At 31.8% G+C, this 22,677-nt stretch overlaps 1 protein-coding gene across 9 annotated transcripts in view; it reads right to left on the minus strand.

Annotated features, from left to right (window-relative positions):
* The window catches only part of Scrib (scribble planar cell polarity protein), a 29,448-nt gene extending 7,385 nt beyond the window's left edge, over positions 1–22,063 (minus strand). For 6 of the 9 annotated variants that reach the window (XR_011447217.1, XM_070299449.1, XM_070299443.1 and 3 more), the window contains exons 1-26: positions 21,594–22,063; positions 21,272–21,389; positions 16,822–16,900; positions 16,524–16,613; positions 16,302–16,422; positions 15,583–15,875; positions 15,347–15,480; positions 15,110–15,221; positions 14,804–14,970; positions 14,221–14,378; positions 14,019–14,129; positions 13,652–13,873; positions 13,108–13,350; positions 12,839–12,923; positions 11,884–12,048; positions 11,421–11,596; positions 11,149–11,286; positions 10,903–11,058; positions 10,735–10,815; positions 9,822–10,637; positions 7,682–7,789; positions 7,330–7,509; positions 6,786–6,815; positions 6,030–6,188; positions 5,561–5,941; positions 5,155–5,310 (exon numbers count right to left, since the gene is read on the minus strand). Coding sequence is in view for 8 of the 9 variants with exons in the window: in XM_070299449.1 (XP_070155550.1) it covers positions 5,155–5,310; positions 5,561–5,941; positions 6,030–6,188; positions 6,786–6,815; positions 7,330–7,509; positions 7,682–7,789; positions 9,822–10,637; positions 10,735–10,815; positions 10,903–11,058; positions 11,149–11,286; positions 11,421–11,596; positions 11,884–12,048; positions 12,839–12,923; positions 13,108–13,350; positions 13,652–13,873; positions 14,019–14,129; positions 14,221–14,378; positions 14,804–14,970; positions 15,110–15,221; positions 15,347–15,480; positions 15,583–15,875; positions 16,302–16,422; positions 16,524–16,613; positions 16,822–16,900; positions 21,272–21,389; positions 21,594–21,755 (4,641 nt within the window). In the remaining variant the exon portion in view is untranslated. Of the gene's footprint in view, positions 1–5,154; positions 5,311–5,560; positions 5,942–6,029; positions 6,189–6,785; positions 6,816–7,329; positions 7,510–7,681; positions 7,790–9,821; positions 10,638–10,734; positions 10,816–10,902; positions 11,059–11,148; positions 11,287–11,420; positions 11,597–11,883; positions 12,049–12,838; positions 12,924–13,107; positions 13,351–13,651; positions 13,874–14,018; positions 14,130–14,220; positions 14,379–14,803; positions 14,971–15,109; positions 15,222–15,346; positions 15,481–15,582; positions 15,876–16,301; positions 16,423–16,486; positions 16,614–16,821; positions 16,901–21,271; positions 21,390–21,593 lie in introns of those variants that run through there. The other 3 variants (XM_070299447.1, XM_070299444.1, XM_070299448.1) reach the window with 3 other exon arrangements.
* Between the last annotated feature and the right edge of the window lie 614 nt (positions 22,064–22,677).

The raw sequence follows: 22,677 nt of genomic DNA on the forward strand, positions 1-22,677 counted from the left end.
AAAGTTTGATAATCGTACTTTAAAACAGATTTATTTCCGCCGAGTGCTACATGTCATACAAAATCTATACGTTAGGATTTAAAGAAGAATTTTTCAAACTTCTTTGTCCGATCGTCTCCCGGCTCTCTTTACGATCGTCCGATAGCGTATGCATCCTCTCAATTGTACTATTATTGCAATAAATCATGCAACGTGTCGCGCATAATTTCATTTGTATAAACATATGTGATCATCGGTACATGTTAAACACCGTTCGCTCATTTTATATAAAGCTATCCTATATTATTTGTACCCTATCCATCGTATATTGATGTAGTAGCGGAGACTGTGTGTGCACCACGAGAGTACTCCGTTAGGATATTTGGTTTTTTTTTTGGGGGGGGGGGAATAAATCTCGTTTGCTACTCTACCTTGAACTGTATATTACCCTGTAGAATAATTCAGTACGGATGTGTCTCATCTCTCATTTCACAAATTGCATATTTCTCGGTAAAAAAAAAAAAAAAAAAACTCGTATTTCATAACATAAGAGAATTTCATACGTTTTAATTATATACTCTTATTGCTTCACATTACTCTTGTACAAGATTCAAGCGAATCTAAATAAGCACAAGGTATTTTTACTTGGAAACAATCTTCAGCATTTGAGAAAAAATCTTTGCCAAAAACTACGACAATAACAATAGTAAATAACAAAAAATAATTATTGTGCACGTGAATATAATCTCGTTCAAAATAAGTTTATACAGAATTATTTCGTTTCATATTTATTGGATTTAAGAAGGGAAACCAGAGATTCGGTCCAACGAAAATTGTTTCACAGTGAACAGTCTCCTCTACTGTAGGATATACGAAATAATATATAGCAAATTATTTTTAAATGAAACTGTTTGTGTGTGTGTGTGTGTGTGTGTGTGTGTGTGTGTGTGTGTGTGTGTGTGTGTGTGTGTGTTATGATAAAATAATATCGTACAACTTTCTATTATCTAAACACGATTATGAAAAAGTATCTTCATCTTAATATACATCTCACAACAGGGATAACTGCCAACCACTTTCAGAAAACCTCTGTACGCATAGGCAGATTATTTTAAAAACGTCCAAATTTCATTCCTATGCCGATTAACTGGAACTTTAACATTAACATCTCTCTTTTAGATACTTAATTAAATATTTTATTATGTGGCTTATCCGATAATTCTGTGTAGTAATATATAAACATCTGGTCCATTAGAGTTATGCAAACATATAATATAATTATAGAAAATATATTCATTTAAATTTCAGTAATGATATGACTCAATTACAGTATTGAATGTACCAAATGTTAAAACTGTATTAATAGATCTAACTATTAAGAAACAAAGATCAATATTTAAAATACGCTCACAACGCGCAACTCTTAACAGAGCTGTAGCTCTTAACAGAGATCGAAATATTATTTTCCTCTTCCAAGAGCGATCAAGATAACAAGGATGATAACAGCATTTCATGAAATAAAATTATTCATTATGTACGTTTATGTCCGTACGTTTATGTCCTTTCCAAAAGAGTTGATCTTGCCCTATATAGGAATAGTAGTAATTAGTGATATAATATTTTAATTACTTTGCCAACTTTCTCTAAACAATCTTAATTAAAAATTATTAACTTCTAATATAATCAATAATCGTATATATGTTAATTAATCACAAATTATAAATGTAATTGATTGCCGACTGATTAGAAATTGTAAAGGTAATTATTAATAACAAATAACAGTTCGAATAGAGGAAAGCGTGCTTTTAGCAAATTTATAAAAAAAAAGTAACAATGCAACTCAGAAATCCTTCTATTAAGAAATTAAAAGAATATGTATCTGAAATAATTACAATATTGGAATAATTCAATATAAATAATTATAATATTGGAATAATTCAATATTAGAATTAGAAAATCGCGCGCGAAAGAACAAGGTTCAAATAAATTCTTATTAAGAAAAAAAATTCAAGTATTATCCAAGAATTAAAATACGGCCTATATAAGGAAACGTCCCGACATCGCGTCGACTCTCCGATTTATATGCTAAAAATCAAATTAAGAGAGATTTGATTGAGCATCAAACTTTTCCAAATAGATTAAAGACGATAATGTGTCGAAAAATACGATGATGTGATAGTATAATATAATCTGAAAGCTGAAATATTCAGTATTCAAGCGTGGAAATATTGCGAAGAATTATCGTTTTTTCTTTCTTGTGTAGGAAAAAAAGTTGTTTTTTTTCTCTTATTATTGAACTATGTTATTAATGAAGCTGTGTGCAAACGTATAAGTAACAAGACGCATTACGCGCTTCTATAAAATTAACGATACTAGATAATATATATATATATAAAATTCTCAACCAGGAAATATATATATTTTATATCTATATATACTCTATTTTTGGAATTATATTCTAATCTTTTTTTAACGCGATATAATACAACGAATTGCTAGAATCAATTTAATATCTGACATATTTTAACAGGGAGGTATAAAACAATTACCGACAATTTTTTTTATAGATGTATCATGATGAGTATCACTTATGTCTGATTATAAAATAGTCGGATTATTTTTTTTACAAATACGACATTATTAATAGAATCTCGCGTAAAAAATATGTATGCTCTTCCAAATCATTTAGTAAAATGTAAGTACGAAACGATACTTGTGCTTTAACTAGAACATTCATAATATCTCTTTCTTGCGATAAAGTGACGACAGACCTGAAATAAATCGTAACTTTCCTTCAATGTTCTATTACATACGATTAAGAGAACATAAATGCGTATGAAGATAATATCCTAACGCTTAAGAATACGTAATTAATTCTTATTTAAACGATCAAAATATATTCACATTTACGATTGTAATAGACTAACAAAGATTTTTAGAAACTTGTATACAAACAGATCCTTATTATGTCAAAAAATTGTCAATTCCTATATCACAAATCGCCTCCTATCTTTATAGAAACCATTCATTCGATAGCTGAACAGAATCACGCAATGGTTAAACGAGATTAACTGTAGCGACCATATTTTATATATGTATCGCACATATTACTAAATTTATATACGCAAACAAGTTTAAAGATTAATATACAAATCTTACTAAAAAGATTCCGTTAAGTATATATATATATATGAAAAATGTTTTGCTACAACTTGCGTCTTTATCTATCACAGAAATATTTTCTCTTGTTATCCGACATTTATATAATCGCGAATGAAAAAATTATATATACATAAAATTATATAATATATATTAATATTATATATATTATATATAATATTATATATATAACTGAATACATGTATGTAATATATATTTATTTATCCGTATTGCATGTATATATGTATGTGTTATATGTATGTATAGATGTATAATGACAATTTTTTTTCGAGTTGAGTAAGATATCACAATTATGTGTCATGATTCGAAATTCTTGTCCTGCTATATATTGTCGAAGCAAAAAATTAATTACAGATTCAACCCAACCGTCAGCGTATTTCTCGATATTTAAAGTCGTTAATGGCAGTATCAGTAACAAATGGAGTAACAAGTGCCATATAACATTTGGTGGACATATAGAAAAACGCAATGATAAACCATCATGAATGTTATACGCGAGTTATACAATGCCACTCTGTTGTGGTTAATGGAATTCTTAGAGAACGTTTTGTTATGGCACGCAATCCTGCGGAATCGGAGGCATAGACGCAGACACACGGGGGAAATGAGTAGAAAGACGAACGACTCACTCCTGTTAGAGGGCAGCCAAAGTAGCGCTATCATCTTCCACTGTCTGTAAACATGTGAAATATCTCTCTCTTTTTGGCGCTCAGGAGAGCATGCGACGCTAAAAACACCGAGACAACTGTACATTTCATGCGCCATTTAGGTTTCATTTAATGTAATTATATGAACAGATCGTATGATGACGAATAAGTCCATGAAATTGCTTAGGTTTCTTATTGCGAAAATAAACGTAAATATAAAAAATGCAAATAACTCTGTTAATAACAATTCTGATTTGAAGGGATTATATTAGATCGGTTTTGATAAAACCAGAGTGAAGATAATTAAATTTAATTTAAAATTTTTAATTGGAAATATTGAAATATCTATATGGATATTATTTCAATAGAAGAATTAATATCATTTTGTGTGTGTATGTGTGTGTGTGTGTATAGAGAGACAATAATGTTCCTTAATAAAAGGAAATAATTTAAACAATTTCTTGAAAAAATATAAGAATTATTATATGCTATTAAAATAGCTATTTTAAATACCAGAAAATTCTCTCTCTCCCTCTCTCTCTCTCTCCCTTTATCTGGATCTTCATATTTCATGCAGTACATATATAATTGTATTGTATATAGTTGTATAGATGTGTGTCTTGTATAGTGATATAGTGTTTAAAAGTTAATTGGATTATCTCATATAAGAAAATCAGTTGATAGTTTTAGATTAGTTTTTGATTAGATTTATTTCTAAATCAAAGCTCTTGATCTGGCAGATAATCGTTTTATAACAGTACAAATATTATATATTAATTTATACTCCCCCCCCCTCTCTCCCTAAGAAATTTTAAAATTTTAATCTAATAACAAACAAGTGTATCATATATTTTCTTCCTTTGTAGGGTTTAACAATATTGGATAAAGCAGTTTTGAAGGAAAAATATAAAATATATAATATTTTCATGCTACAAAAAAGCCATGCCAAGCTAATAAAAAGAGGCCAATGCTGATGGTAAGGATGCACATGTGTGTAATATTACTACTATTATTAAGTATTAATAAGTTATTAAAATCAAAACATGGGAAATGCAACAATGAATTTTTATGAAATAAAAATATTATTACAAATATATTTATCCAAATAATAAATTAATAAGAAATGCAAAAAGTTATCAAAACAAATTCTTTTTCATTAAGAAAACATCAGTTTAAATCGGAGGGTTTATAACTGGGAAAATTAACAATCTGAAATATTTCGTTATATTCTACATGTATAAGATGTTACACGTATATATTTTCAAATTTATGTTAAAATTTGAAAATATAAGATACGTGACTAATAAAAAAATAAATAAATAATATATTAATGCATTGTATTACTTACATTATTAGGATTTTGAGGTGCTAGTGTGTGTTTACTCATAACAATCGTCGTAGTTTTGAGATCTTTGGTACCTCCGGGTGACTTTGGCGGTACCATGTCGACAGGACTGTTCGATTTGCTTACTAGTGATTCTGCCGCTCGTACAACATCCATTACCTATGTCAAAATCAAACAGTGCAAATAGAAATTGATTTATTGTATACTGAATTTATTTTCGGGAAGTATGTTGGAACAAATGTTTGAGAATTACATATTCATTCTATCAAAGAATATAAAAAAATCAATCGTTCTCTATCCACAGTAGCTTTTACTATATTTCCAAATTTAAATTATTTAAATGGAAAATATTCGGAAATTTTTTTTATTCGGAAATTATAAGAACTCGGAATTTTTGAATTCGTCCTACCTTTTCGGGTGTAGATTTCTCTCTCTGCTCTATAAGCGCTCGCTCTCGTTCTTCTTGTTCCCAAGCGACGAGTTCAGCTTTCATTTCTTGTTCTTGTCTAAGAATCGCAGCTTCCTCGTCATCTCGGTCTAAACTGGATACACTTTGCGACAACGATTTAATACCTTCCGCGGCCGGATCTCTCGATTCGTTAGACACTTTAGCTTCCTTAGAATTTCCATTATCGGATAATGTTAATATCGGTTCAATTTCACTTTTGTCGTAACCCTTACACACAACCAATGTGATCGTATTCCCTGAGCACCGAAGGATATTAACAGCTTCTTGATGAGTCGCACCTAATAACGATGTACCATTGACTTCCAGTAGTCTCATTCCAACCTATCGTAAAATATATAGACTTTAGCATAAATCAAATATTAAAGCCAATTAAAAAAAATAACAGAATAAATATATAAAATGTACTTGCCTTCAATCGTCCGTCTCTTTTAGCTGCACCACCTGAATTAATTTTTGATATAAAAACGCCCTCATCCGTATGATCGAGAGGATTGCCTTTCTGTCCTCTTCGACCTCCCTTAATGTGCATACCAAGCTTTTCACCTGCTTCCTTCGTTATCACTAATTCCTAAAACAGATTATATTATCTACTTTATAAAGCAGATTATTATTTCTCTTTACTTAAAATTATTGTATAAAATATAAAAATAAAAGATATTATGTTACAAAACTATACAAATTACTTTAATTTTTATTTAATTATAAATAATTATTATTTCAGAATTTATTATTGATATAATAAATTTTTCAATTGTAATCATGATTAATATTTGTTTATGTACTTTAGTTCATTCATAAATTTAAATTTAAATATTAATTAATGAATGAGATGTAGAGAAAATACTAAAAATCGAAAAAATTAAATTAAAGAATAAGATGACTCGAATATTGACATTTGGAAAATTGTAAAAACATATTGATTAAACTTTTGTAGAATAAAAACCATTTTATTTTGATAATAGCTTTTGATAATATATACTAAGTGTAATTACGTGATGCAAAGCACAAAAAAGCACTTGAATATAAAATAATAAGTTTCTGTGTAAATAATAGCATAAGCAAAAGCGAGTCATTCATAGTAGTGAATTTTGCAGCATTTTCGTGTGAGATTAAGCATATAAATAAGAATGTAAAGTTATATATGGGTCACACATCGAGTACTTACTGTCACAGAGATGTACTCTATTTCGACCAGCTTGTAGGGCAAATTATAAGAAAAAGTTGCATTAGGTGAGGAAATAAAGCATCGCGAATGCCGTTGTTTGCAACTAACAAGCATTTCTTCAGTGTTTATAAAATGTAAAAAAAAAAAAAAAAAAAATCGGAAAGCTATTCACTTATTAAATAGAGTGCCTGTATAGTTCTAATTGTAGCACAAAAAGATATACACAAAGTGTAAGTGTTCTTTTCTTAAGAAACAATCTCTTAAAAAGGTGCATATCTAATTTACAAAATAACTGTGATTAATAATCTAGAAATTGTAAGAAGTCACACGCATTTCACTAATCACACGTTGCATTCAGTCAATTTGTCAAAAGTGACGTGAAGGGAACGCACAATGTAATTTTATGATATATAGTTATATAAAGTTATACTTAATCTGTAGATTTATTTATACAGCATAAAAGCATCGCTAATCTAAGCAAGTATTTAAAACAATAATGTCGTGTATTATGTGCCACTACAAAGTGTATCTGCTGATAATTTACCTGATAATTTTCCGGAAGCGGATCATGTTGGATAGTGAGCACAATCTGGTCCCCTGGTCTTAAAAGTTCCATTACCGCTTCTTGATGCGTGGCCTTTGTTACATCTGTACCATTCACTTTTAATATCCTATCGCCCATTCTTAGTTTACCTGACTTGGCTGCTATGCCGCCAGGAACAACCTAATACATTTACATAAAAATATAGATAAATATAAAAAAATTACGTATATATAAAAATATATAGTAAATAAATCTATATATAAAATTTATACAATATAGATATAATATATGTGTGTGTATAAAAATAATCAGATAAATATATTTTAAAAAGACATAAGAGTAAGAAACATACATGAGATATAAAAATTCCTGGTTCTTTTGCACCAAACGGCGTACACGAATGATCAGTTCCCCCTATGATGCTGAAGCCTAGCGAGCCTTCTTTCACAAGGATAACATCCTGAACAATGTGATTATTAAATTAGCCATATATTAAAATATAGAAATTTTAATTTTACAAAATGTCGAATTAAAATAAAAGCTTAGAGTTTATATAGAGTTATTAGAATGTGAGAGAGATAGTCCAAGCTATGGATTTTAATATAGATTTTATGGAAATAAAATTGTGACAAAGATATACTTCTCTACTTATCCCATTTTATTAAGTATTGATATGGGAGAAAAACAAATCTACACTACTTACCTATTTCCATGCCAGAGGATAAGTAAACTCTCTGTTTATTATAGTCCATCGTTAGTTACCAAAATTGTTTCTAAGATCACCATTGACATATTTTTTTTAGATAATTTTACAAAAAATATATATAAAATTGAACATAAGAGAAATATAATTGAGCAAAACATCATGTACATAAAAAAATTAGCTAAAAAATGCACAAAATAATGCAATCTATAATTTATACTCTGATACAACAATTTCTCCATAATCATTCTTTTAGATCACACTTTTGTGTGAATATTTGCTTAATTATATCACAATTATGTATTTGATTTTATAAAAGAAAACGCTATATTTATGAGAATTGGACGAGATTGCAAGACAGGATGATGATGTACAAAAGCAATGAAGATTAGAGCCTATTCTTTTCTTTAATTTCTTTACTTTCTTGCACTTTTTCTAAAAAGTAAAATAAACTCGAAATGTCGGAAAAAGAAAGTTCAAGAAGATTCAAAAACATATATGTAAATATTTTTTAAAATTAATTATGAAATTGATTATAAAATTAATTATTGCTTTGAGAAAATCATAATTAATTAATAATTAATTTTAAAACATATTTATATACATATATTTTTGAATTTTTTTGAATCTTCTTTTTCTAATATTCTGACTTTATTTTATTTTTAAAATTTTTAAATCATAATTATCATCACAGCATGGAAATAAGCTTTATGTTAAAAATTAAAGTATTATTTAATAAATGTGAAAAAAATTTGGTTATCAATAATCGTTTTATCATCGATCTATTCCTGAATATGCGTGCACGCGTGCGTGTATACATACACAATTTTATAAGTCGATGGTTCTTTAAACAATTATCACAGATTAACTGATATCTCGAAAATTCAAAATGTCAATAAGCGATAGATAACCTTGGAATAGATACACAATTAACGGGTGCTCAAACTGTGTTGACCGTTCATTTCAATACAAGCTTCAGCGTGATTTCTCGCAAATAAACGCATGTGTTTGAAGATTTTTTAATTTTTCACAGTCTTCGATCGATAACTATTTAAGCCGCCAATCTTGCATTATTATAGATTGGCTTCCTTAAAGCACATGGTATCTATAGTATACGTAATGTATATTATAGATACATGCGTGAATATGTAGAACTCTTTACAGAACCCAGCCTATTTTTATAGATCTATGTATGAAATGGATATCTACTATCGTTAGATTGAAATAAACACACGTAACACTATTTTAAATTAATAAGCATGAGAAACAAAATAATAAATGATGATAAATAATGATAAAGGAATTCACGCTTGCTTGGAAATGCTACAATATTGTAAATATAATCTACAATGTTGTAAATATATAGATCTATGTTTATGTTATCTATGTTTATTAAGACCTGTTGTTTCTTTCTGCGAGTTGTATTATCCAATTAAGTTTGTATTTATAGTTTTAAAACTCTGTATAGTTCTAAACACTCTGTAATAATTGTTTATAAGACAATTGCTTGAATATCCGCGCATATTAAAATACAAAAAAATGTAAAGAGTAAAAATAAAAGTAAAAAGTATGCTCAGATTAAGAAACCAAATATAAAATAAATTTAAAACAAAACTGATGAGAAACAACATAGATGCACACAATGCATATATAAAGTAGCAAGATAAAAAAGATGAAAATGATGAACTTCTACACAAATGTGAGACTAGATTAGCAGCTACACTACACGTACAATCTATTTTTGTGTTATCTATTTTTGATGTTTTGATCTAACTAAGCATGCACATACCTCGATAATAAGCGGTTGCATCAATTGGTTGTCAGTCACTCTAGTTACGACGGTCTCGGTGAGTGTACTCTTTGTGATGGTCTCAGTAACTTTACCGAGTGTAGTAGGAGCTGGAGGAAAGCTAACATCCCCAGGCAAAGTATCGGGCTGCTTTATCGTCACTGTCACAATGGGGCCTTGATGGGAGTCTGGTGAAGGCGAGGATGTTGGAGGTCGAAGGAAATGAGCGGGGATCATAGCTTGAAATTCTTCGCTGGTGATAGGCTTCGGTACCTGTATGTCATCTTGCGCAGTTTCATCCGGTCTAGGATCTACATGAGAGGTCGTAGTTGCAGGACCGGTGATATTATTCGTAGGTGACGTCATCTGTGAGATGCTATGCCTCGGAGCCGGCTGCGGATATGATGCTTGATTAATCGTCGGGCTGAAAACCGTTGGTGAAACGTTTTTTTCCGACTCGCTTACGCCGTTCATCTTAGGCGTTTCATTGACGTCATCGGCTTTCGCGGATAATATTGGCGGTGGTGTTTTCGAAGTAGGACTCGGCGACAATGCCTTATCGGCGTCCATAGAGCGACGGTATCCGCTGTATCCGGATCTATTTGCCATATAACTGTTGGCATTGTACAGGCCTGTGTAAGGTTTCGGTGCACCTATCACACGCGGCGATTTTTCCGATGGAGTTACGACGGTGGCAGGGTTTGCTTGAGAAAGCGGTATTTCCCGTTCAACCACTAGTCGAACAAATCTTTCCAAGCCAGTAAGTAAAGCCACCGCTTGTTCATGTTTAGCTCCTCTCATATCTATCCCATTAATCTGCAATTTTTACGAAAACGATTTAATATTCATTAAGATATTATATGTTCTATCATCTATCGATATAAGTTTATATACTCAATGAAAACATACTTACAGATATTACTTTGTCCCCGACTAATAATTTACCATCTTTTTGGGCAACTCCGCCGTCCGTTATTCTCGAGATAAATATTGCCTAGAAGCGATTAATGATATGTTAATTTCAATGCTGATTAAAACAATATTAAGAAATGATGAAAAATTCTATTATAGAAATACTTACATCACTATTATCTTTAAATGGTGGTGAACCTTCTCCACCGGCAATACTAAATCCAAGCCCATTTTGGTCTCGTATTAATGTTGTGTGAAAAAGAACGGATACCATAGGTTCACTGCTTGTTTTCAGAGAAGTTATAGGCTCGGGAATCCTTTTCGTCTATAATATATTAAATTTAAATCCGTTAATCGTACATATTGTCGTCGACAAATTATTACTATCAAAAATATTTAGACACGAACGTGTTACCTTCGCAGTTTCATGAGTCACGGATGCGTCGCCATTTTCTAAAGTATGCGACAATGCTGTGGATGAGACATAAGATGTCGCACTTGGTGCTCTACTTGTGCTTAAACTAGAGCACACGGAATCTTTTCTCGTCGGTGCCTAGAGAATAATAGCCAAACTCTATCATCACAATTATATTAATCTTTCACTTATATTTAAAATAACACTCAATTTATATCAACCAAATATCAATGCAACATTATTAATCAGATGACAATGTAATTATTTAATACCTGTTCATATGGCGGAATTATCCTCGTAACTTCCCTTATGATATTCAATATAAGAACACGTCCGCATGCTTTTAATACTTCTACAGCATCGTAATGGTCTACATTCACTACTGATACTCCATTTACGGATATTACTTTGTCACCTACTCTCAAACCAGCCAAATCCGCAGGTCCACCTGAAAATAAAACAAATTGTCATTTTATGTAAAAAAGAATGAATACTCTACATAAAATAACTTAATCTCTAAGCTTTAATAAGAAATGTTTATATAATATATATAATAATGTAACAAAGTTCTTTTATAACTGTGAAAAAAAGAATATTAAATATGTATAATTGTGAATCAAGATATAAATAGATTGCAAAAAGATAATAAATACATACACAAATAAACAATAGGCTAGTTATCAAACAGATTCTACTGATTTTGATAAAGTTATTTATTCATAAGTAAATGTTTACCTTCAGTGACTCTTGAAATAAAAATGCCTTCATCGTCGCCTTTGAAAGGCGTCGATCCGATACCACCAGCTATTGACAAACCTAGTCCACCAGTTGTTCTTTCTATATGAATCTCATATTGCTCTTCCCGTATCTCCAGTGCTGGTTCAATGTCAGAGGTTGCATCTGAAATAATATGTTTAATTACTTGATTATGAGTTGTCAATACAGTTAATAAATATATTTATCTATGTCATATATCAACGTTTACCTCTTTTAATTTTTTTGTTTTTAATATAACATTTGTATCTCCTTCTAGGCATTATATTAAACAATTTATCTCGATTTTATTTATGTAAAAGATATTATTTTGTATATATATTCTCGTGCAAATATTCTCTATTATAATTGTCCTTAATACTTCCTAACCACTGAGAAACACATTGATAACTAGATTCAAGATAAGATGGCAAGTAAATTGAGTACAAGATATATCTTATCATGTTTCCCCTTCTCTTTAACGCGATAAATTCATGTTTTCCCTTCTCTTTAACGCGATAAATTCATGATTCATGCGTAACAAATTTTTTAAATTATTTATTATCACTTTTCAATGAAAATTTTATCAATACATATGATAAAAAGTTACTCCAAAACGTAAATATATTATTACTATAAGATAACAGGTGTAATAGCGATAAAAACTGAATAAATAGATGTTATTTATAATATATATATATATATATATATATATATATATATATATATATAAGCCCAACTTATTTAATATCCATACTCATAAATGTAAATAATTAAATATAAATAATTAAAATTTAATTATAATTAAATTTAATTATAATTAAATTTTTATTATATTCCAATTAAAATTTTAATCAAAAGTATAAATGAAATTATATGTAAATAATTAAACTTTAGCATAATAATAATTATTTTTCAACTTAATTCTTAAATTTACCTTGATTATGCGCGTCGAATGTTTCTGTAGACTCTACTTGTGAAGGTAAAGATGTAGAAGTTTCGTCGGATTTTTTCAAAAGTGCCTATAAATGCAAATGCAAATTGAATGAAATATAATTGATTAAATATGTTGGCAAATATGAACGTGCATATCTTTTACAAATTATTTATTAGTATTAAATATTTCTATGTTGCAAATAAATATATTTGTGTGTTGCAAATAAACGTGAAATTTTTTACTTATCAAAAGACACATAAAACATTAACCTGTGCTATAATAGAAGCAACTTTTTCCTTGTCAATTGCTGTATGAATGCGTTTATTCTTCAGATGATGCGGAGTGTCTCTGCGTTGAAGTTTATTGGGCTTATTTGAATCATAAATATCTTCATTACTTGCGTCTTCTGCAATACTAAATTCGACGTGTCTTTGCACATCTTCATTTTCAGACTCCTCTTCGCACTCCTCTCTTTCTTTTGATTCTGCGATGGAATTTTCAGCTTTTGCGTTCTGCAAAAATAAATATTTTTTAATTTATTTGATAATAAAAGATAGAAAAATCTTTGGAAACATATGTAAGTGTATATAGTGAAACAGAACAAAAGAAAGAATTAATAGTTAATATATATATATATATATGTATAATGTAAAAAAGTTTATGAAGATACTATACTATACTATACTTAATCAATAACCATTTTTATAAAATCGGCATATTAGACAAAAGAAAATTGTAAAGAACACAATTATAATTGTAATGATTATTCATATAATCATTATTAGAATAAAAATATCTCTGAATTTTACTTACTAAATGAATTTCTGTAGCATACTGAACAGGAAGATCTATTTCTTTATTAATTTGAATATCTGTGTTATCTGATTCGATGCCAGATGTTGGTGATTTATGATTATTTTGTACAGTATTACATTCCACGTGCTCTTCTTGCTCAGAAACACTTTGCGGCACATCTACAGTGTTGACCGATGTCTCTGGTTCAGTTTTATCTAATCCAAATGTTTGAGAAACATCCTGACAAAAAATTCAAACCAATTATTTTCTAGCTACAAAGTAATGCAAAATAAAGAATCCATTAAAAATATCATCAAAATCAAGAAATTAAATTTTTCTTAATTTATTAGCTTGCTGAAAAAAAAAAGTTAATCATGAGATATACCTGTTCATCTGTAGATTCCGATCGACTTTCACTTTTTCCTTTGCTGAATAACTTGTGTGCTTTAGCTTTCAATTCTTTTGGATGTGGTGTATTTTGACGTACAAATGGAGTCTATTTATAAAGACAAATAAAAAAAGAAGAGATAAAACAAAGTATTACAAAGTAACGTATAAAAAGGAAAGAAAAAGAGATAAACATATACCTCTTTGTCAGCTTCTGGTGGTTCGTCAGTAAATTTCACTGAATGTGTTCTTGATGCTTCTCTTTCTTGCCAACCTTCATCATCGCTGCTTGTCAATTCACGCATCTCACCACCTTGAACGTTTCTCATACCAACCAACATTCCCAGTCTACTTGAATCTAAAAAATGAGATTATCAATTGTGCATAATAGTAAATATATAAAAAGAAAACAGAATAATAAAATTATATAATCTCTTATCAATCACTAATACAATTCTTTTCAGTTTAATTTGAAGACTTTCTACTTTTAGCTACATATATTTGAAAACTACTAATTTACATGCTAAATATCCAAGTAAAGTTTTGGGGAAAAAAAAAAAATATATATATATATATATATTATTTATTTTGCATTATTTTATGCCGGTTAGCGTACTTTATATTCATGTAAATTTTGTGACACTTTCTAACTAAAATAAATCCATCATCATGTATGTAACAAAATTGAAATGTGAAATATGATTAGATGGATTTAACAAAATGATTTAAAAAAATATATACAAATAAATAATAAACAAAAAGTGATTAATCTTAATTACTAACCATCAGGATGAAATTCCAATTGTGGCAAAAGAAAACACGTTAATACTTCTTGACCCGTTTCCTCGTCAACGTCTGTTTGAAATGTTAACATTGGTTGCGCCTGATTTTCACTTAACCATACCGCCTTCAGATTCAGGTTGATCAAAGAATATGGTAAATAATGTAATCTGTGTGTAACAAAAATATATGCACAGTTACTTATTGAATAAAATAATCCTCACAACATATCAAAATTTTTTTTTATCATCATTTTTCTACATTTAATAATAATAATGATGCTGAGATAATTGTATATAAACTATATACCTGTTGCCAGATACATCTAAAACATGAAGAGCATTGCACTGTCCCACTTCAGTTGGAAGATATTGTAATTTATTATCTCGTAAAGACAATACACCCAACTTTTTCAAGTTTCCTAGGAAATAAAAAAAAAATAAAGAAATTGTAAATACCCAGTATGTATCGTTTTCTTGCAATTTGCTTTGGTATGTTTAACACTGCATAATAAAAAGAGTTGTTTTTTATATTCTATTATCTTACCAATTTCTATCGGTAGAAATTGCAAACTATTTCTGTCGACATTCAAATTATTTAAATTGTGAAGTTTGCCTATTGATACTGGTAATTCTAAGAGAAAATTCTCTGTAAGAATTAATTCCTGCAAATTCTCGCACCTAAAACGTAAATAAAGTGTAAATGAACTTTTCATATTTAACCAATAAGTTATCCTTACTTCTAACAAATTAATGTAATAGAGATTTAGATTTTTCATTTACCTTCCTATATTTGAATTTAATGTAGAGAGTCTATTTTGATCTATTTTGAGAATAGTTAATTTCTTCAATTCGCCAAGTCCGTCGGGTAATTTCTCGATAACATTCTGTGATAAATGCAAATCTGTTAACGATTCGAGACCGCCGATTTCATCGGGAAGATCCTCTAAACGATTTTCCGAAACGTCTAAACACGCGAGCGTTTTCAGTTCGCCTATTTCAGGCGGCAAGTGTTGCAATTGATTATGATCGAGCCATAATTCTTGTAGCGCTGGTAATTTCCCTATATGCGCAGGCTAGAAAAAAACATATAATAAAATTGCTTGTTTATAATTAGTTTATAACTGAGAATTATATCTAAAGCTGTAAAAAGTTTAAATAATCGATATAAAAATATCAGATCGCCGAAAGAACAAGAAATATAGATAGTATGCAAAAACTATAAAGCTTTAAGTTTATAGATATTAAAGTAAAACTTATAATCTCTGGTCTAATCTTTATCCATAGGATTAAAACTTTATTAAAAGAACCATTATTATCATTATTATATAAAAGTGATGAAAATAGATGTGCCTGTATAAAAATATAATAATATAATTTTACAAACATAAATTTGTATACAAATTTAAACAAACAAGATTTTTCTTTGCGTAAAAATGTAATAATTTTTTTCGTTTTCGTTTGCGCTACTGGTGATTTCGCGATAAGATCGTCAAACTCACCAATTCTTCGATCTCATTATCACCGAGATCCAGCCGTTCGAGTTTGAAGAGTTGTGAGAGCGATTCAGGCAAGGATTTGAGCAAATTCTCCCTTAATTCCAGCGACTGCAATGCCTCCAAACTACAAGTAAAATATATACTTCCAATAATTAACGAAATAACGGATAAATGTTATGTAACAATACCTGAATACTGTAGCTTTGAGGTTTACTGCGATATTACCTTCCAAAATCAGGTGGCAAGTTTGTAAGGGACATATCATTAAGTCCAAGTACAGTTAAATTCCTTAGCTGTACAAATCCCGCTGGAAGCCTGAAAAATATAACAATAGATGAGAATATGTACCGCTTAGAATCTATTGCTTCTCGATGAGAATATAGCTTGTCAAAAGAAAAAGAAAAAAAACATGAGAAAGAGAGAGGGAGAGACACAAAAGAGATAACGCCAAATATTTCCTATAAACTGTATGCGTTATTTGGATGTTAAACGTATAGAAGAAAGATAAGAATAATTGACTAACCTTGGAATAGGATTACTGCTGAAGTCCGCCACCTGTAGCGCCTGTAAATTCTTGATGTTCTCAGGAATGTCCGGTATATCTATAAGACAGAAGGTAAACGTTATCCGATAATCATCAATTATAACTGTAACTCTTTTCCGATACCGTTCGAGTAGAATCGTTTAAATATATATCGGAACGTAATCGTATGTCATGTCATATACGTGTTAATTAACCGTTATATGAGAACGATGTCTAAAATTATATTTTCATTAAAAAAATGCCCGAGTGAAAAATGAAAAGAGCAGTATAGCTTCGGGAAATACGTCCATATAGCTAACTCGACTACGTGCTCCTTTTTTTCCCCGATATCTCTGTCAATGATATTTAATACATCGCTGGAAAAAAAAAATTGTGAAGGCTACTCCACGTGTCTCGCTTCACGGACATCCGAGTAGAACATCGCGACACCGACGAGAGGAAATTACAACAAAGCGTGATTCCGCTGGAAAAAAATTCGCTTCTCTCAGTCGTTGACATTTTTGTCACGCAAACGCGCGTTAAATCGCTGCGAGAGAATGACATTTCAAGTAAGAACTTGGACGTCACGGATGTGTCATCGTAAAATTAGGCTCTGTGTGTGGGGAAGATTTAGGTGTATATACGCACAGGTGTCTGCCCCGTAGCTGGTGGTACAATCGGAGAGATAATGATTCTACATGAAAAAATTAATTTAAAAAGTGTAGAAAAAATGGTTTTCGTACAAAATTTTTTCTTTTTGTTAAAAAAATTATTTTTTGAAAATTCAAAACTCGATAACACATTGAGCTTTGATTGACAATACAGCAAGCTTTAAGGCCTTTAACGATCGATGTGTAAACACATCGGATTTATCTCGCTAATAGGTATTAAGATATAAAGAGATACATATTTCTTCTATTGGAGTAAGTAAAATTTATCTAAATATTTCATACACAACAATTTCTCCTAGTAATTTAAATGATTTCAAAACGTCTTACTTATAGTAAATGGAGTATGTTGCATTTTTATATTTGCATACTAATAGTCATTGTGTCAAGACGTATTCGAAACCGTAGACATGTTATTAATTTTTTTTAATTTCGAAATCGCATTTTCTCGAGTCTTGTATAAAGAAAATTATTTTACATTTTCGACTCTCTCTTATCTTTGTTTTACGTACAATTATTACCTTCCCGGTTGAACCGCCAATTACGAGTACTCTGTATGTGTACTTATAAATTATCATATTTTTAATCGAATATAACTTGAAACACAAATTATCGTTAGGTTCGCGCGATGAAAGCACATTTTGCTAAATTGGACACGATTAAAGGGCTTTTAATTGTGTGAAAATTCATAAGAATATAAAGACGCGCGTTCCTTTTGACATTTTATTAGCGGAATAGATGGAGGGTCGAAAATGAAAGAATGCCGCCAAATGCGGCGGAGCTTGTAGGCGGGTGAATTCACGCTAAAAGAGACAAGGGGTCGATTCTATGGATATGGATGTGGATGAAAAAGAATCTACGGTTGGATGGAGATGCGCGACGATCCAGAGGCCAGACAGCCTCTCTCTCTCTCTCTCTCATACATACATGTACATACATACACACATATTCGTACACATTACATTGTTTTTTTCACGTGCAAGCACACACCGTCAATTTTCAGATGCCGCGCACGGCATCGCGGTTAGTCGACGGCCCCTTTTGATGCAACCGCAATAAACATTATAAATAGCACGAAACGTTCCACCCTCGGCCTTTGTAATTTACCTCGGAGGAGGTGACGGGAGATCGTTACTCTATTGCGTATTTGCACGCACGAGCCGAGAGAGAATGGACATATAAAAACACGACGGAGAAGCGAGTCCGCGTGCAATTTCCGAGCTGTACGTATTTACGCGAATTCCATTTAATCTGCAATTCCGAAAGTGATCAATTTCCGGTCGATCGTATAATAAGTAAAAGAGAGGCGCGAATCCCCGCGTGCATAAATCTTTTCTCGTGTAAAATTCCAATCTTCGCAAAGTATAATTACATATCTCTTCGAACAACCTTGAGATTACAATTCGATCGCAGTCAGATATAAAGAAGAATAAAGAATATGATTCGTGCATGTATAAATGAAAATTTATGAGAGACGAGAGCACGAAAGCCGAAGGAAAATTAGAGAGGAGCGCGACAAGGTATAGGCTGCCTTCTTCCGATCTGAGAAAACCTGTTGCGGTTACACAATCTATTCATCCTTTACGCATTCGATTCGAGAGGCGAAGTTTCTCATCGCGCGATCATTTGATTTTATTTATTTATTTTTTTTCAACGAGAGTTCGAGCGATCCCTCGTTGTCAGTATATGCGCGAGAGGACATTGTCGTAAACGGAAACAAATACGTAACACATATTTCAATGCATAATAGATCGTAAATACTTTGCCGATAGCGGGATGTGACCGCGTGAGGCGATCGCGCAATTCGCGGCATCGCGAGCCATTATAAAGGGAAACAATGCGTTACGAACAATGCGATACTATATATAGTTGCGATAATTGCGCGTGTATATATATATATATATATATATATAGCGGTATAATTTCCATTAAAACAAGCGATAACGTTATTATAAAAGATTCTACGATATTACCACGATATACAGAAGTATTTCGAGATACTTCTTTTTTCGCGCGTTTATCTCGCTTGAAAATTTACATATTTATTTAATTTCATTCCGTTATCCCGTATCTCTCGCCTGACTTTCTTCGACTGTCTAATTAATTATATAAGATAAAAAAAAATATATATATATATCTTTTTTAATATCTCGTTGTTCTATATATGTATTGATTATTAATCCTAAATCTCTGTTCCATTTTTTTTTCCTTTCAATACAATTTTTACTACGTGTTGAAATTTTCAGCATGTCGGTTTAAGGATTTTATGTTTCAATTTTCGTTTGTTTTTAAAAAAGTTATTTGTACCCCAGGCAAAATAGTTTGAAGCAATATATTATCGCAAAGCTGTGATACAATCTGCAATTTATAATAAATATAGGTCTCTATGAATGTGTGTGTATGTGTGTGTGTGTGTTAAACTTTAAACTTTTAATTGCGGATTAAAATTTAAAAATATAATCGTATGTCAGTTTTAGTTCATCTTTCTCCTCTCGTTTGCTTTATCTTTCGACAAAAAAAAAAAAAGTGAAAATATCAATATTTGGTGTAACGTCAGGTATATTTTGAGTAATGTAAGGACAACATGATTGCATGATCGACCGTGTTTCTGTCAATAAAGTGTGTTGTGTTTTCTCGGTCAACCAATCATCCACAGAACTAATCTAATATGAAAATCTTTCTTTAGAATCCGTCGAGTTCACACATAACATACCTATAATACTTTGTTGAATATATACTTTCAATTCTGCTGCCAGCCATCATTGTATGAAATAAAGAAACGCATTTTCTATTTCAATTAATTGAAAATAAATTGTTAATAAACGTTCGAAAAAAGAGAATAAACGCAAGATACATGATAATTCTCAGTTTTTTTTTTTTTTTTTTCAAATATAAAAGAAATCCCTAAAAATTTCACATTTTCCATGTTTTTTCAGCGAGTAGACATATCCTGAATTTAAGAGCAAAATTATCAGAGAAAAATTTTCGAAAAAATTCCTCGAGTATCTCGATAAAATTCCACGATATAATTGCCTGATATCTTTCTTGATGAAAAAGAAATCTCACATTTTTTCCAGATGGCAAAATATCATGCTCTTGACAATTGAGATACCTATACGTTGCAACAGGTAGGAAAGCGAGGAAAGGAAAAAACGATACCAGGTAGGGAAATATTTATGACAGGCGCCAGTGACAGGCGGGGCGGCTCGACTCGACTCGGCCCGACTCGGCCCGACTCGGCGCGACTCGGGGCCCGACAGCGCGACGCGGTGTCGGTGACGCGCTTGCGATCAGAGAGGCACAAGCGAAGGAAAATACACCGTTATGCCTGCATTTCGTTAGCTAATGGTATCTTCGAACCTTGCCGAGAGCGTGTCGCGGAAGATTTAAAAAAAAAAAGAAAAAAAAAATGACGCGCTTCGCCCACGTAAAGTCCTTGCGTCGCGGCCGGGAACGATACTTAATTAAGGCGTTTAACTTGGCCTTCTTGCCGTCGTCCTTTTGTTATTTCGCACGACGCCTTTCTCCTTCGCACGTACAAATAAATCGGAATCCTCGAGAATAACGCGATAACGTAAAGGATGATATTGGGGGAGAGGAGGGGGACGACACGACAATGCCGGGTGTGAGAAATCAACAAGATGCTTCCTAATGAGATTAATTATGATTAATTACTTGAATTCCTAAACGGCGTCCACGCACCAATACAGTTATCTCGCGTGCAAACGAAGCCGTCGATATTAATCTATATCTAGATTATACGAGAATATAATCTTCCTCACCGTTCCTGGATACATCCAACTCCACGAGATTCTCGAAATTCTGGATGTCTGGCGGCAAACGGTGTATCTCATTGTCGCTCAGGCCAAGCTTTCGTAGCCTTTGGAGTCGAAAGAAATTCTGAAACCGAGTACAAATACCACGATATAGACTCGCGATACAAGACGAAAGAATCGAGAAAGAGATGTGTAAAAAAAAAAAAAAAAAAATTAAAATAAAAAAATAAGAAATTTCTCCCAAACATTATATTGTATCATATTGTCTTTATTGTATCGCATTTATGGATACGATAGGGATGAGATTTTCGCTCCGCAGGATGCTCACCTTTGGCAGATCGCGGATATGATTGGCGTCCAGCAGAAGTTCCTCCAAACTCCTGGAGTAACGCAGGATGTCGTCGGGGACGCACGGCAGAGAGCAATGACGTTTGTCAACGTATTCCACCTGCCTGTTACACCCTTTAAAAATCGGAATGCAGCGGAACATGATACTACTCTCTATTCTCACCGTATTCGCGTATCACGTTAAAACAGCATCGTACATAATCATCCCGCGGATAAAAACGGACGGACGGACGGACACAGACGCGCGCTCGCGCCGCTATTTCCACATACTTTTCATCCGATGACGGAAGGAACGCACGATTTTCACGCCCTGCTCTCGGCTTTAAACTCGCGTTACTCTCGGGCCTATGCTTCGAGATCTGACGTCATCACGTCGACGATCACGTTGCTCGCGTTGCTCTAAAACCACGAACGGGTACGACCACGTACGGGACTATCTCGTTCCGATCTCTTCCGAACGTGTCGCTAGCGTCACACGGTCACAGGAATATATATACCATAAAATATAAAATACATAGAGGGAGCACTAGTTGCCGAGAACTACGCGCATTGAAAATTAAATAATAAGATCGAAAATTGTAAAGTTTAATCGCCCAAATCGTCGTCAAATTCAAAATAGAACTCTCTGATTGGTCGATCGTTGCTGGTTATCCCTAGATTACCCTAGACACCGATTGATATGAGTGGTTGGGCCTTTTGATGCTGTGTTTCGATTCCCCACCCGGATGCACTCGATATTATAGTATATGCTTAGAATATATATTTATATAAATGGAAGGGGAACAGAAGGCTGAAAAGTGTCGGAAGAAAATGAGAAGAAAATCGTAGACGCCTCTCTCTTGTGAGTAACTACACACACAAGCATCGTATCTGTATATATATACTTTTGTATACACGCACATGTGATTAATGTAACTTATTTTTCATTGGCCCAAGCCGTGCATGCGCACTTTTCACCAGTTACTCACAAGAGAGAGGCAACTATGATTTTCTTTCTCACTTCCTTCCGACATGTTTTTCTATCGGCAAACAAAGACATTCCCCTTCCATTTATATATGTCTAA

Source organism: Polyergus mexicanus, unplaced genomic scaffold (assembly GCF_030449975.1).
Source record: "Polyergus mexicanus isolate NDT 795.1 unplaced genomic scaffold, iyPolMexi1.0 SCAF_7, whole genome shotgun sequence".
Lineage (NCBI taxonomy): Eukaryota > Metazoa > Arthropoda > Insecta > Hymenoptera > Formicidae > Polyergus > Polyergus mexicanus.